Here is a 14,930-nt window from a genome sequence, read left to right on the forward strand (position 1 = left end):
GTATTAAAAATTCTTTGCAATCAAAATAAGACTACGGAACCTTAAAACACTATGTTGAATGTTGACCTTTACCTTTGAATTAATTATTTTATCTTTATTCGTGTAACACTTTTGAGCATTTTAATAATGTTTTTTTGAGTGTCTCAAACTAATTACCAAACCAAACGTCACTGTCAAGTGTCAAAAAGGGCAAATAGCTAAGCTTCGCGATTTTATCAAAAAATATTGAATCGAATAGTAAACCAACAAGACCCACAATCAACTCAAATGACTAACTCCTATTCCTTATCAATATTTAAGTAATCTTAATGACTGACTGACAGTCACAACAACAAGCAGTATGAAGAACGGAACTCACCTCGCAATGATAACAAGTGTACCCACCGTAACAGTAACACTGATGATTTGAAAACATTTTCAAAACAAAACAAGATCTTTTAATTACAATGGTGGAACCTGAGATGCCGTTTGCGTGTGTTATGCCAAACTGTGGCATGACGTTCACGAACGAAGACCATTTGCACGTACACACGAAGAAACATGACATGGTGTTGCAATTGGGGATGGAGCAGAAGGCTGCATTCGTGGGTGAGCAGTTTTTTTTTTAATTTTATCATTCGGAGAGGTAAAGTAAAGGTTATATCACCGCGGCGTTAATAGCTGTTTTTCTTCCTATTTTTTGAGAGTATAGGCTAAGGTCGAAGTCCTTATCGCCTCGGCATTAGAGAGCGAGAGAGAGAGAGAAATAGAGAGTTAGATAAAGATACACACACACAAACAGACAGAGAGGGACACATTTATTTGCATATATTCAATAAAGAAAAAACTATCAATAGTTTAAGAAAAATAATAATTAAACCTTGCAGTAAAAAAAACATATTATATATCATGTTTTTTTTAATTTCCTTATACTGTCAGTATTATGCTGCAATATATGTACCTACTATAGCGTTGATATCACAGGTGATGTATTTATTTGTATTTTTCCGTCTTTGCCCCTCTCTTGTGAACATCACAGTCATGGATAATGCAAACCTCTTAATGTTAAAGAAACTGCAAGATTAATAAGTTGTTAATAAGGCAATACATATGTTTCAGCGGACCAGACCCCGACACCGACCCGCTTCATCCGCAACTGCGAGGAGGTGGGGCTGTTCCAAGACCTGCTTAACCCGTTCGATGAGGGCTTCAAAAGGGCTATGGAGACTAAGTCATTACATTTTTTTTTCTACCTTTAATATACTGTCCAAAAGAAAATAGAGGTCAAATAGTTTTATTGGTAGAACAGAAATACTGATAAATATAATTCTTTGTAACATTCCTTGTCTAGAAAATGTTTTTATTAATACAACATAGCACTATACAAATACTTTTCATTCAATCAAATGTATTCAGATAAAATCGCAAACATATTATTGATTTAATTATACCGATGGAACTCAAGTGACCTTTATTTTCTTCTGACTGGTTCTTTCAGAGCGTTCCATCCTTTTCCCAAAATAACAGTGTCATAAATCAACCGTGTGCCAAAAGAGTTGTTTCTCATAGCGTCTGTATACCATTAGATCCATTTCTTGTAGCATCCGTAATGCCATGAGATCCGTTTCTCATTTTCCGTATTGTAAAGAGGTTTCATTAATACACATAAGTACCTACATGGGGTGTGGCGTCAGATATTTTCGTGGTAAAGCTGAAGCAAAGTTTGCTTACATCTTTTACATATGTGCCTTTATGGAGCTATGTTGTTAGTGTTGTGTGCTACCCTTCATTTGACAGTGACGTTAAGAAGATGTTGAGAATACGGGTAGTTGTGCACTGATGTTAGTTTCATCGGGCAGTCGCGTGAGCAGAACGGTGGCGCGTAGTGCGCGTGTTGCGGCAGCCGCCGAGTCGCTTGCTCCTATGAAGAAGAGCTACGAATTAGCCCGAAACATGTCGAGCTAAACTCGATTTAAGACGTGAGTTATTCGTTACAATATCATTTAGAATTGATGAACAAGTGTTCTAGTGATGCGGGACTGCTACGTATTGTATTTTGGGAAACGGGCTGATTATTTAGGAATAGTGACGGGAACGGATCCAGAATGTTCTGAAAGGTGACTGGTATTTGCAAAAGCCCTGGTAATCTGGTGGTTCGACCTATGGCCGCTTAAGGGTTTGCTCGATCTAGATAACCTACCTAAATAACCACTTAAGGTAGAAACACACAAGGGATGTTATGGAGCTCCGTATCCGTAACCGAAACTATCGGATATCCAATAGTACATTGTGTCTTAAGGGCGGTAAATAAAATTACGAACGAGAGTCTATTAGAAGCCCGAAGTCGAAGACTGAGGGCTTTAATGAGTCGATGTTCGTAATTCTAGTACCGCCCGTGCGACATACAATGTTTTTCATCACATTTGCGAGTAAAATTTTATATTTCTAAAAGAAAAAATATAATTTTTCCAAATATTGGCGTTACCTTAGGCTGCGCTCTTGGCAGCGTCGCCCTCCCCCTCCTTCAGCATGTGGTCCTGCAGCAGCGCGCGCAGCGCCATCAGTACGGGCACTGACTCATTGACCGACCTTGGGCTTCATGACAACAAAATTAGTACGCGCAATGACTCATTTACCGACCACGGGTTTCATGACAAGCACATTAAGGTCGAGGGTTTTATTTGGGGGGTTGCAACCAAGGTAGCCTGCATGTTACGACACTGTTTACGAGCAAGTGTGATAAAAACTATCCTTAACGTTTCAAGCAGGGATCGAGTCTAAATGCGACATGTTGTGACGGGTTTTTGTCGACAGGGCCCAGTTTCTCGAAGCATATTAGCCTAATAAATGTTTTCTCTCATTTTCTCATACAATTTATGAGAGAAAGCACTAATATTATTATACTAATAAGCTTTGAGAAACAGGGCCCTGATAACCCTCTGTAACCTATCTATTGTTTATTATTTATTTATTGAGAAACAAACAGTCATATATAAACATGAAATTGTAGACAAAGAAATACAAGCAGACCTATAGTTATTAGTTAGTTAGTTATTATTTTTATTTCTATTGCTTAGTCGTAAGTTACGACTCGTAACTTTTACAATTAAAGTCGAATCATTTATATTCCCATTTGTATTTTACTTTGGCCTCTGGAGCAGAGGATCGTGGGTTCAAACCCCGGCTCGCACCTCTGAGTTTTTCGAAATTCATGTGCGAAATTATATTCGAAATTTACCCCGAGATTTACGGTGAAGGAAAACATCGTGAGGAAACCTGCAAACCTGCGAAGCTATTCAATGGTGCTGGGATCGCGTGGGAACTACGGCTCAAGCCCTCTTTATTTGGATGAAAACTGTGCCATGTTGTTGTGTAAGTAATATTTAATAAGGGATGTAAAAAGACAAACCTTTAATTCTATGTAAATTAGTTTCTAGAAAATTAAGTACGACGACAAGCGAAGCGAGGAGTCTTAGGTGAAATTGTGATTGCTACGCGCGATACGAGCGAGCGAAGCAAGCGCGCCGCGGCTACTTCCAGCGAAGCACCAGGAGAACGTTAGGAAATAACTTCTCAGTTTACTCCTCGCACTTGGCCCTAATATTGTGCATAAAGACATAATGTGCACCCTCATCATCAGCCCGAAGACGTCCACTGCTGGACAAAGCCCTAAGAACGCCACAATGAACGGCAACTCGCCACTTGCATCCACCGGTTACCCGCAATTCAAACGATGTCGTCAGTCCACCTGGTGGGAGGCCTGCCAATCGTCTTCCGGTTCGTGGTCGCCACTCGAGGACTTTTCTCCCCCAACGGTTATCTGTTCTTCGAGCGATGTGGCCCGCCCATTGCCACTTCAACTTGCATATTTTTACAGCTGATTCTTCGACGAATTTCCGTATTTCGGATTCTATCGCGCAAAGAAACCCAAAGCATAGCTCTCTCCATAGCTCATTGCGTTACTCTGAGCCTCTAAGAGGCCAACAGTCAAGGACCACGTCTCAGAGCCATAAGTCATCACCGGCAACACACACTGATCGAAGACAAAAACATGTTACAGGACTGGCATTCTGTGCCTGGAGTCAGCAGCTGCAGGGACTTCTTCTGATGACGTCCTCCACACTCCGCAAATGGTGTTCCCCCTCGCAGATGGAGACTCTACTCTGTACACCACTAACAATCAAAGGAATATCACAATCAGCAGGTAAGAGCGTTTTAAAGCTCAAATCACAGACGCTACGAAATATCCTGCGATCAAACTGCACTGTTGGATCAGTCCGATTTATCGTAAACTAGCTTTTGCCCGCGGCCTCGCCCGTGTGGAATTCGGTTATCGCGCACTGTTCCCTCGGGAGCTGTGCATTTTTTCGGGATAAAAAGTAGCCTATGTCACTCTCTGGCCCATAAACTATCTCTATGCCAAAAATCACGTCGATCCGTCGCTCCGTTTCGACGTGAAAGACGGACAAACACACACACTTTCGCATTTATAATATTAGTATGGATTCTAACGTCACACACACAATAGATACAGTTTATCGTAGCGAACCATATCCATCCTCTACAGACTTTACGCATATAATATCAAACACAGATATTAGCGTTTATAATTAATAATTATTAGTACGTTCGAGTAATTATCACTATATTCAATTCAAAACATGACGTTTATTCTAGTTCTTAAATGTTTCTCTTTATTCTGCAGTGGCAGCATCTATAACTTTTTTTATTTATAGACTTGTTTCTTTATAGATCATCGAGTGACGAATCAGGCGCAGTTAAGGAATACGAAACGACAACAATATCCAAATTAACCAATGAAGTTACGACGATCAGTCGAATAGTAGGCAAACAAGACATCTTAGACAAAGTTACTACAACCGACGATGTTTCTATAGTCAGACATGAAGATGTTAATAAAGAAATCAATGAAACAGTATCTTACACAAATAATGTTATTAAAATACATAGCAATGTTGAAATAAGGAAAGATGGTAGTGTTAACATAGAAACATCCAAACAGATGCCTAGGACTCTAATATCGTATACAGATTCAGTTATAAAAGATGCTCAAGTTACTAAAGATGTTTTATTAGCTGATAGTAGTAAAATTGATAAAGCACCGCCTATAATGAGTCAGAAATCGTTAGATCATGTAGTAGACAGCCTAGAAGAACACAACGAAGCAAAAGAGAAAGATTGTCAGCTTATTAAAATGCTGAAGCGTAATTATCAGAACGCTTTGAAAAAACCTGAGATAAAAAAAGAGCCTGACATAAATAATGCAGGGTTTGATGATTTCGAGATTATAATCAAGAAACCGGATGGTAGGCAGTATAGGATGAGACCTGTAGAAGAAGAGAAGAGGATACAAGATGAAACTAAAGAGAGATTGAAGAGAGTGCTGTCTGATAAAGCGGAGAAGAAGTCACAAGAGACTTTACAGCGGATACCAAGTATAGACACCCAAATATTGCCAAACTTATTGCCTCTAACAACTGGTACATTGGTCCCAGTAACTATAGTCAATCCTAGTACAATATTACTAACAAACAACCTTCAGAAAATACCAATAGTGCCTTTAAATGTTAACCAACTTAGTGGTAACTACAAGAAGACGGTTAAACGAAGAATAAGTGGGAACGGCCAGAGAGACGCCAAGGGTCAGGATGCGGACTGTGTTATTGTGGAGGATGTGAGGGCTGATGAGGAAGTGGATCGGAAGAAGATGCTGGAACCTAGGACGGCGGCGTCCAGGCGATATAGGTACAGTATGGTTTATGTCAATCCAATTTATGGATAGGGTAAACAAAGACGCCATTAACCCGACCAGACATTTAATGATGTGAAAACCTAGATTGATTATTTCCAACGACTGTTTACTCAATTACTAGATGAAAACCCGGCTTCGCTCGGGTAAAATGTAGACTCATAATAATATGTTTGAATTTTTTTTTTGCCAGTATAGACTGTCGTACTTCGTATATTCCCAGCCTTAATTATTATCACAAACACTTTAACGGCTAACCTACGTATCGGTATTTCACCAGTAGATATTTCTCCTAAATCTTATTTGCCCAAGTAACTACGTAGTCAGTCTCAAAGTTCTGTCACAAATGAAAATTATGATAAAAACAAAAGTACCAATCAGTTTTTAATAAATTATATATCAATTTAAAGTACATTTAATAAAAAATTAAAATTAAGTACTTAAAATTATTCAAAATGACTTCCTTTGTTTTTAATACAGGCCCAGCACGCACCATTTTCATGTCTATTTCAGCGACTGCTTTTCTTAAAGATGACTTCAGGCTCTCCAAATTTTTATGGGGTTTAGCACAGACCTTCCCCTCTAAGACCTGCCAAATTTTAAAGTCCAGAGGATTAAGGTCCGGACTGGAGGACAATCTTCGTGTCTTATAAAGTCGATTTTTTGACGGTCAAACCAGGCTTGAGTGGTCTTGGCTTTGTGTGCTGGCGCAGAATCCTGCTGGAACACAAAATTATGTCCTGAAAATAGCGTGTTAAGCAGATCTTTGACATGCTTATCCAAAACCGTCTCTTGGTACACTTTCGCACTGATTTTGACCCCTTTTTCGCAAAAATGAACCTCAGTTGGCCCGTAATAAGATCAGAGAATACTCTTCAGAGCTCCTAGCGTACACTCTATCATTCTGTTTATTGTACTTCTCTTCAATATCGAAAATCTTTTCGTCTGTAAAGAGGATATCACGGTGTCGATTTTTCGCGTACCACTTTAACAACTTTCGGGATCTTTTAAGCCTTATTGTTTTTAGACGGGCATTAAGTAAGTGCCCACTCTATTTTTTGTATGCTCGTAGACTAAGATCTTCGTTTAAAACCTTTTTGACGGTTTTTCTACTGACACCCATCTGCAAAGCCATCAACTTCTGTTTTCGGACAGGATTTCTTGCTATGCGCGCCTTGATCGCTTTGATCACTGCTGGTGTTCGTACGGAGCGAGGCCGGCCAATTATTTTCTTGTCCTCAACACTGGAGACTTCATTGTACCTATCAATAGTACGGTACACAAACCTAAGCGTTATATTTAAATTTTTGAGCAACTTGAAAATGGTACTTGGCGAGTGCCCACAGCGGTGCAATACTAAAACAGCTATTCGGTTTTCTTTCAATGTCCACTCCATCGTGAGAAATTGCAGCGAATGACTGTTTATTGTTTTAAAATAATTGTCAAACATTCAAAAATGGAATTCAATCAAATTTTCTTAAAATCATGTTCTAAATTTAAAAATAATGAGCCAGTGACAGAACTTTGGGACCGACCGACTTTATAAAGAATGGTGATATAATATCCAAAATAACAAATCTGGTAACCTACATCTACATCTTAAGTACATCATCATCATCATCATGTCAGCCGAAAGACGTCCACTGCTGGACATAGGCCTCCCCCAAGGCTCTCCACTCAGACCGGTCTTGTGCTTTCCGCATCCACCGCGATCCCGCAATCTTAACCAGGTCGTCGCTCCATCTTGTTGGAGGCCTACCGACAGCTCGTCTCCCGGTCCGCGGACCGGGTACTTACTACAAGTGTTAAAAAAGTTGGGACTCAGGAGGATGTACCTAAGTGTTTCTTGAATGTTTTATTCCAGACAGAGACAGAAGATAACCATGCACAGGCAAGCGGAAGAGAACAAACTGCTAAAGGAGAGCAACCAGAAACTTGCAGCGGAGAACGCGGCCCTCAAACTGATGATAACAGAACACCTTAAGAAGTGCAGCAACCCTGAGGACTTGAGTGAGTAGACATTAATCAAAGTCAAAGTCAAAGTCAAAATATCTTTATTCAATTTAGGCTATAACAAGCACTTATGAATGTCAAGAAAAATCTATCTATATTGACAGACCTGCTATTGGGGGACGTGCGGTCGGGTTTTAAGGCGGTGAGAGTCCGGCATTATCGTCCATATACGGTATATTAATCCAATTTATAAAAATTGTGTAAACAAACCGATTTCATAAAAATTCTTGTATAAAAACCCATTGGATCGCATTAATAACACATTTACCTATAATTCGTGTCTTTTATCTAGATGTCTAATCACTTTTTTACCAAAATTCACTTGATTATATTTGATTTTCTTTTGAAAAATCTTCGTCAAAATCTGACGTTATTTCTTGGATGAAACATGTGTATAATCTGTAATAGCATAGACTAGCGTAGAGATGGTGGAAAATTTTACATTTTAAAAATCGATTAATGCTCGATTGAATAAGCGATTTTTATTAACTTACCTTAAAATTGAAAAATAGTTACTGCTTTTATAATTGAATAAACAGTCTTTGGAGTTAAATCAAGTATTTTAAATAATAAAATAGACCTATTCAATTAATAAATTAATCGATTTACTGAACAGATTAATTATTCGAAATATATGTTGGGCGAAATGCATGCTGGACGAAGTATGCGTTGGACGAAATGAGGATTTAAAAACCTATTGGACGAACTGCCTATTGGATCAACAGCTAATAAATCAGGAGCTCATTTAGTGTCTTTAGCTCATGAGGTGACTTAATCCAAAATAACTTGGTCTGCCAGTAATATTTTTTTTCTTTTTTTTTCGAAGCTTATGTGCACCTGTGTCACTATGCCTTCTATTGTGGACCAGTAATATCAAACCACAATCGATAAACTACACCATTTGTTTTTTATTACGTGAAATAACTCTTCTTGAGTAAATAGTTGGTACTCACGGACGATAATGATCACTTCCCATCAGATTGCTTGCTCGTTTGCCTCCCCCCCAAAAATGCTTTTGCCCGCGGCTCCGCCCGCGTGGTATTCGGTTATCGCGCGCTGTTCCCGGGATAAAAAGTAGCCTATGTCACTCTCTGGCCCATAAACTATCTCTATGCCAAAAATCACGTCGATCCGTCGCTCCGTTTCGACGTGAAAGACGGACAAACATACACACAAACACACACACTCTCGCATTTATAATATTAGTATGGATATTTAGTATATTAGTATTAGTATGGATTGTTCATCTTTAACCATTAAAATAACTTAATCATTAATAACCATCATTAACCGAACATCAATAACTGCAGCAGCAGCAGCAGAAATGGCAGAAACTGCCAAAGCAGGAAAATACAGTGGTCTCGGTGCCGAATATGATTTTGTACCTTTCGGCGTCGAGACCCTTGGTCCGTGGGGCCCTGGCGCTCTGAGTCTCTTCAAAGATCTATCAAAGAGACTCAGAGATACCACAGGAGACCGAAGAGCTGGCAGTTTCCTCGCTCAACGCATCAGTCTTGCGATCCAGCGGGGAAATGCTGCCAGCATCTTTGGTACCATGCCGCAGGGTCCATTTTTAGATTTATTATACTTTTAGTTTATTTAATTTTATTGTACCTAATATACCTTTTTCATCATTAATTATTTATTAATCACAAACTCGATCTATGTAAACCGCAAATTTAAGGCGCTGTACGTAGTGAAAACTACAATTTTAGAAAATATTTAAAATATACTTACACAATACTTACAACTGCAATTTTTATATGTATATTTTCAGTCTATTAGCTAGTTTTTGACTTCATCAAAAACACGATTGCTGACAAAAACCTCGATAGATTATTTTTTTGAAAAAGAGCCTTCGTTTACACGTTAAACCAAATATTATAAAAACTATTATGAATATCAACACAAAATTTGCTTTATTAAATAGTTTTTAGTAGATTTAGATTTATGCTTCATAGATTTCAATAGGTTGAGTACATCAATCATACCAATTTATTTCGTCTTTGGCAAAATAAAACGGTTCTAGCGCGCGGCGGCGGCCAAGTATTTCCCAGTCGCCAGTACACGCGTGTACGTAGTCGACGACGGACCTGTGCACATTTTTCTAACGCGCTAGTACTACTTTTGAGAGCAAATAATATGGGTAATCGCAGTATTAAAAAAGTTAAGCGAAAGAGGAAACGCATAAATGAACTCAGAGCACATATGAGAAGCATTAGAGTACCTAACGAAGTACCTACCACACACTAATCGACCGGCGGAGTCGGGCCGAGTCAGCAGGGCTACTACGAAACTCCAAACTCGAAGTTCGTGTCGTGCGGTCCTCTCGATCTCGTACTAAATAGTATAAGTGTCAGAGGGACCGCAACCCACGATCTTCGAGTTTCGTAGCAGCACTGCTGAGCGGATTTCACATTCGTACTACGACCGCAAGCTGGTTGGCGCGGGCCTCGGCTGCTCATGGAAGCGGACGGCTTCGTCCAGATTCTACCGCGACTGCCATACAAATTGTAGGCACGTTGTATAAACCTATACTACTCACGGCGAACATGCGGCGAACCTTGCGGCTACTATGAAACTCGAAGTTCATATCGTACCATCCCTCTCGCTCTCGTATTAAATAGTATAAGTGTCAGAGGGACCGCAACCCACGATCTTCGAGTTTCGTAGCAGCCCTGCTGAGCGGATTTCACATACGTACTACGACCGCAAGCTGGTTGGCGCGGGCCTCGGCTGCTCACGGACGCGGACGGCTTCGTCCAGATTCTACCGCGACTGCCATACAAATTGTAGGCACGTTGTATAACCTATACTACTCACGGCGAACATGCGGCGAACCTTGCGGCTACTACGAAACTCGAAACTCGAAGTTCGTATCGTACCGTCCCTCTCGCTCTCGTATTAAATAGTATAAGTGTCAGAGGGACCGCACGACACGAACTTCTAGTTTCGAGTTTCGTAGTAGCCCTGCTTGATCCCTTTGACAGTTTCACTGACATTTCTGATAGTAGATGCAACAGTTTCGATCTAAGTTTAGATTTTCTCACTTTTTTGCAGGCAAAGGTAATATCTTGCATTCAGCCAAGTTATTTAACATAAATTATTTTAATAAAATAAGATAGTTGCACTTGGTTGCACTAGTAAATTATTGACAAAAACATGTACTCCAACTGCAATCCGGCTGCAAAATGGGAGTTTGGATGCAGTTATTGCGCAGTTAGTACAACTGCACCAGCACTGGACCCGACTGTCAGAGGACTGCATTCCAACTGCCATTTTAGGCAGTCGGAGTGCAGTTCTTACGCAGTTCTGATGTAGTTCTGCCATTTTACAGCCGGATTGCAATTGGAATGCGGTCCGTGTGTACCAGACCGTACATTACGACGCCTACCGCCTACCTTATCAGCGACTTATTTATTATAGGGACTTCGATTTGTAATTTACCTTCACGTAAATCAAGATTGGTTTTTTGGAATCTTTTTGTATTTTTTATTTCCATTCCAATTTTTTTTCTCTTACGGTCATCCCGTAAACCTAAATTGAAAATACAAACTGAAATATAGATGCACCGAAAAACCAGAAAAATAAGACCAGCACTGGGAATCGAACCCAGGTCCTCGGTATTCCGTACCGCGTGCTATACCGCTACACCACTGCCGGTCAACCACCACTGCTGGTCACTGCTGGTGGACCAGCAGTGGTGTAGCGGTATAGCACGCGGTACGGAATACCGAGGACCTGGGTTGGATTTCCAGTGCTGGTCTTATTTTTCTGGTTTTTCTGTGCATCTATATTTCAGTTTGTATTTTCAATTTTGAAATTAGTTTGTCTTTAATTTTTTCTCCCAAAATGTATCATCTTTAAGTAAAAGTGAAATAAAGTGCCCGGTTGAAGTGTAGCCTTTAGAAATGAACTTGAAAAATGTATCAAAGAAAACGAAATTCAGATGTAGAATTATGAAAAGGAAACTAAAACTACTGAAATTAACAAAAATAGTAACTGGTATGACCAGATCCCAGGTCTCCATGTCACGTGTCGAGCACAGTGTATATTTGCTGTGTGGAGTGGTGAAAATCATCACCTCAAAACAGTAATCATACTTATAGATGATACATTTTGGGGAAAAAAATGAAAGACAAACTAATTTCATTTTATATGGACTGGTTACTACCCGAAATTGTTGATTCCCGTCGAGCTCGGGGAATGCCACTAAGGGAAAAAGAATCTTCATGAAAAATAACTGTAGAACCTCCTCTGACTGAAGAAAAAGAACTTTCTTCTACATATCTATACTTTTCAAGCGACGAAAATAGCGAAAACATCGCTTCATGCTCCAGACAATCAACTTTGGAATCTCCTCTGACTGAAGATAAATAACTTTCTCCTACATATCCATACTTCTCAAGTCATGAAAATAAGAAAAGCATCGCTTCATGCTCCAGACAATTTTGGAAGAGCTATAAATTTATTTAAAACTAATTGTTGCCGTCGACTGCGTCCGCGCGGAATCCGATTTAGAGCAATTTTTTATTATATCCAAAAATATTTATTTTCCGTAACATAAAGTATCCTAAATGTTGACCAGACTAGTAAGCTATCTAACTAACTAATTTGGCTCAGGGACCCAAAGAGGGTCTTGGCCTCCGAAACAAGAGCATGCCATCTGTCATATCTATCTATCGACCTATTCAGTCTAAATGTCTATCCATTACCTACGTTACAAATCAAACTGTGGGCATGAAGAGGCATAAATAATTTGTTTATTACCAAGACTATTCATATTAAACCAAGATTTTCTTTATTAAACCAAAAAAATGTGTAATTATAATTTTAAGGAAAAATCCGGAATTCACATTAACCAGAATACGGTTACAAACAGAATAAGGCCGTCAACAGGCTGCGTGACAGACGCGCGAGTCGCCCCGCATTCGCCTCCACCGCGTCGTCTGCTTCACCCCCTCAAATACCGAAAATTCTTCTATAAGCGCGCCTTAATGGAAATGATTTTAACAAATAAGTTATGCATTATTGTCCAGCATTAGCAATGCGTCGGTGATACTGTATCGCATAACTAGCATTTGCCATAAGGTCTAATTTTCATTGCCATAACAGTACAATGTCAGTACTGTTAGTACTTACAGTGGAAATTACACCTTATGGAAAAAGCTAGTTACGCGGTATTCAAGTGTTACCGACGAATGGGTCCTACGGGTAGGGGTCCACTGTACATTTTCGACAAAATTTTATAATATTTTTTTTTTCAGGTGCATCACATTCTGTACATCACACAAGATGATTGGAGAGGCAACTGATTATTTATAGTTTTATTATGCTGAAGACATTCCATAATTTATTAATTTGTTTAATTGCTGTTGTTTGAGTATTTCTTTGTAAACTTTTTAAATGTGCTCGCACTTGTCAATAATTTAAATACTGTTGAACTAAAAAAAGATTGTTAGGGTGATTGTCAACACCGTAGTTCCGACCCGGGGCCAGTATGGATTGGGTACTTCACACCATTGAATTTCTGGTCACATTGTGCAGATTAACTCACAATGTTTTCCTTTTACGCGTTTTTTGTTTTGCGTGTTTTCGTATGCGCGTGGTTAATTTCTAATGTAGTCTTGCACATCTGAGGTGCAAGCTTGATTGAGCCCACAAACCTCTTCTTGACAGGCAGGTCAAACCAATAGGATGCTGCACCTTTATTATTCTAAGGGGCTGTTTCACCATCCATTGATTAGCGTTAACCGACGGTTAAATGTGATGCCGTCTCCGTCTATTCGAACAAAACAAATAGAGACGGCATCGCACCTAACCGCCAGTTAACACTAATCAATGGATGGTGAAACAGCCCCTAATTGTGTTTTTAATTGGTTTTTATTTATTACTATATTTTATTCCGTAAATGAAGAAATGTAAGTTTTAAATGTTTGATTGAATGTAATGTTAATTTTATTTTTAATTTATGAATTATGATTAAGATTGTGACCATGACATAAAATATTATTTGAACCTTGGAATTGTCCTTGTTTTTTTTTCATCCTCTGACTTATCTGTTGTGTCTGTCTGTACCTGTCTGGGTGCTACCTCTTCACATTTATACTGCTGAACTGATTTGGATGAAACTTGGTTGGTAGTTTAAGACTCTGGGAAGGATGGGTACACTACATAATTACAAAAAACGAAATTCCGAAAGTCGGAATCACGAACTTCAAAATGCCGATTTTTATAATTCCGAATGTTGTAAAACTCCTAATATGACTATTCCGATTCTTAATAAATCCGTAAATTAATAATTAATTAATGTTTAAAATTACGATTTTCAAAATTCCGAATTTTAATGAACTGACCACTAAGAAGTCCGACTCAATAATAATCCGAAATGTCAAAAATACGAATTCCGATTACTAAAACACCGATTTTCAAAATTCCGAATATCATTACACCGATCAATAATAAATCCCGACTTATTAACTTAAGTTATGTAGGTTGGATTGTTCTAAAACAGTATTTACTGTTATTGATTTTCAGCAATGTGACACAAGGTCGACGGAGCTCCGCTTCCTGGAGCTCCTATTCCGCGCAGTTATGGTGCTTCGCGCCTTGTCGCAATTTTAACCTAACCTAAGTATGCAGGTCTATTTATCTATACTGATTGATATTAATTCGAGATTCGAAATCAAGATTCCGATTATTAAAACCACGAAGTTTATTTTGCCGAATGTCATATTTCCAAACAAGCGATGTCATTTCGGAAAATTGATAATCGGAATACTGTACTTCGGGCCAATAACATTTTGTGCTTTTCATTCTACGGAGTTTTAAAAATCGGATATTAAAAAAATCAATATTTTGAAATTCGGAAAAATAAATTTCGTGTTTTTAAGTAATCGGAATTATGTTTTAGGAATTGTGAAAATCGGAATTAGCAAATTCGGAATAAAATATTTCGGAGTATTTGGGTGTTCCCGGGAAGGACATAGAATAGTTTCATCCCAATAGCAGTAAATTAATTTTTCGCGGACGGAAGCTGAATAGTTTTATAAATAAAGTCGGTGTCGTTCTGAAACTTAGAAAATTCATGATAGATCGGCATCGGCAAGATGAGCTTTAGAAAACTTCAAGTTGTTTGGATGTTAGATAGTATAAATAAAGTTTATTT

General features: G+C 38.9%; 1 protein-coding gene and 1 long non-coding RNA gene across 2 annotated transcripts in view; one reads left to right on the top strand and one right to left on the bottom strand.

Annotated features, from left to right (window-relative positions):
• The window catches only part of LOC141443371 (uncharacterized), a 282,390-nt gene that overhangs the window by 112,051 nt on the left and 155,409 nt on the right, over nucleotides 1-14,930 (bottom strand). The gene's annotated exons all lie outside the window — the stretch shown is intronic.
• On the top strand, nucleotides 158-13,788 carry LOC141443175 (uncharacterized). Its single transcript, XM_074108381.1, has 6 exons — nucleotides 158-588; nucleotides 1,099-1,210; nucleotides 4,040-4,183; nucleotides 4,732-5,745; nucleotides 7,614-7,759; nucleotides 13,030-13,788. The coding sequence occupies exons 1-6, from the start codon at nucleotides 447-449 to the stop codon at nucleotides 13,059-13,061; spliced, it is 1,590 nt and encodes a 529-aa protein (XP_073964482.1). The 5' UTR covers nucleotides 158-446; the 3' UTR covers nucleotides 13,062-13,788.

The sequence above is a fragment of the Choristoneura fumiferana genome, chromosome 27, assembly GCF_025370935.1.
Source record: "Choristoneura fumiferana chromosome 27, NRCan_CFum_1, whole genome shotgun sequence".
Taxonomy (NCBI): domain Eukaryota; kingdom Metazoa; phylum Arthropoda; class Insecta; order Lepidoptera; family Tortricidae; genus Choristoneura; species Choristoneura fumiferana.

Excerpts from the sequence above, each read along its gene's own strand:
- LOC141443175 (XM_074108381.1), top strand. The coding sequence starts at position 447 with ATGGTGGAACCTGAGATGCCGTTTGCGTGTGTTATGCCAAACTGTGGC. Across the intron at positions 5,746-7,613 it reads GCGGCGTCCAGGCGATATAG|ACAGAGACAGAAGATAACCA; the intron begins GTACAGTATGGT and ends GTTTTATTCCAG. Across the intron at positions 7,760-13,029 it reads CAGCAACCCTGAGGACTTGA|GTGCATCACATTCTGTACAT; the intron begins GTGAGTAGACAT and ends TTTTTTTTTCAG.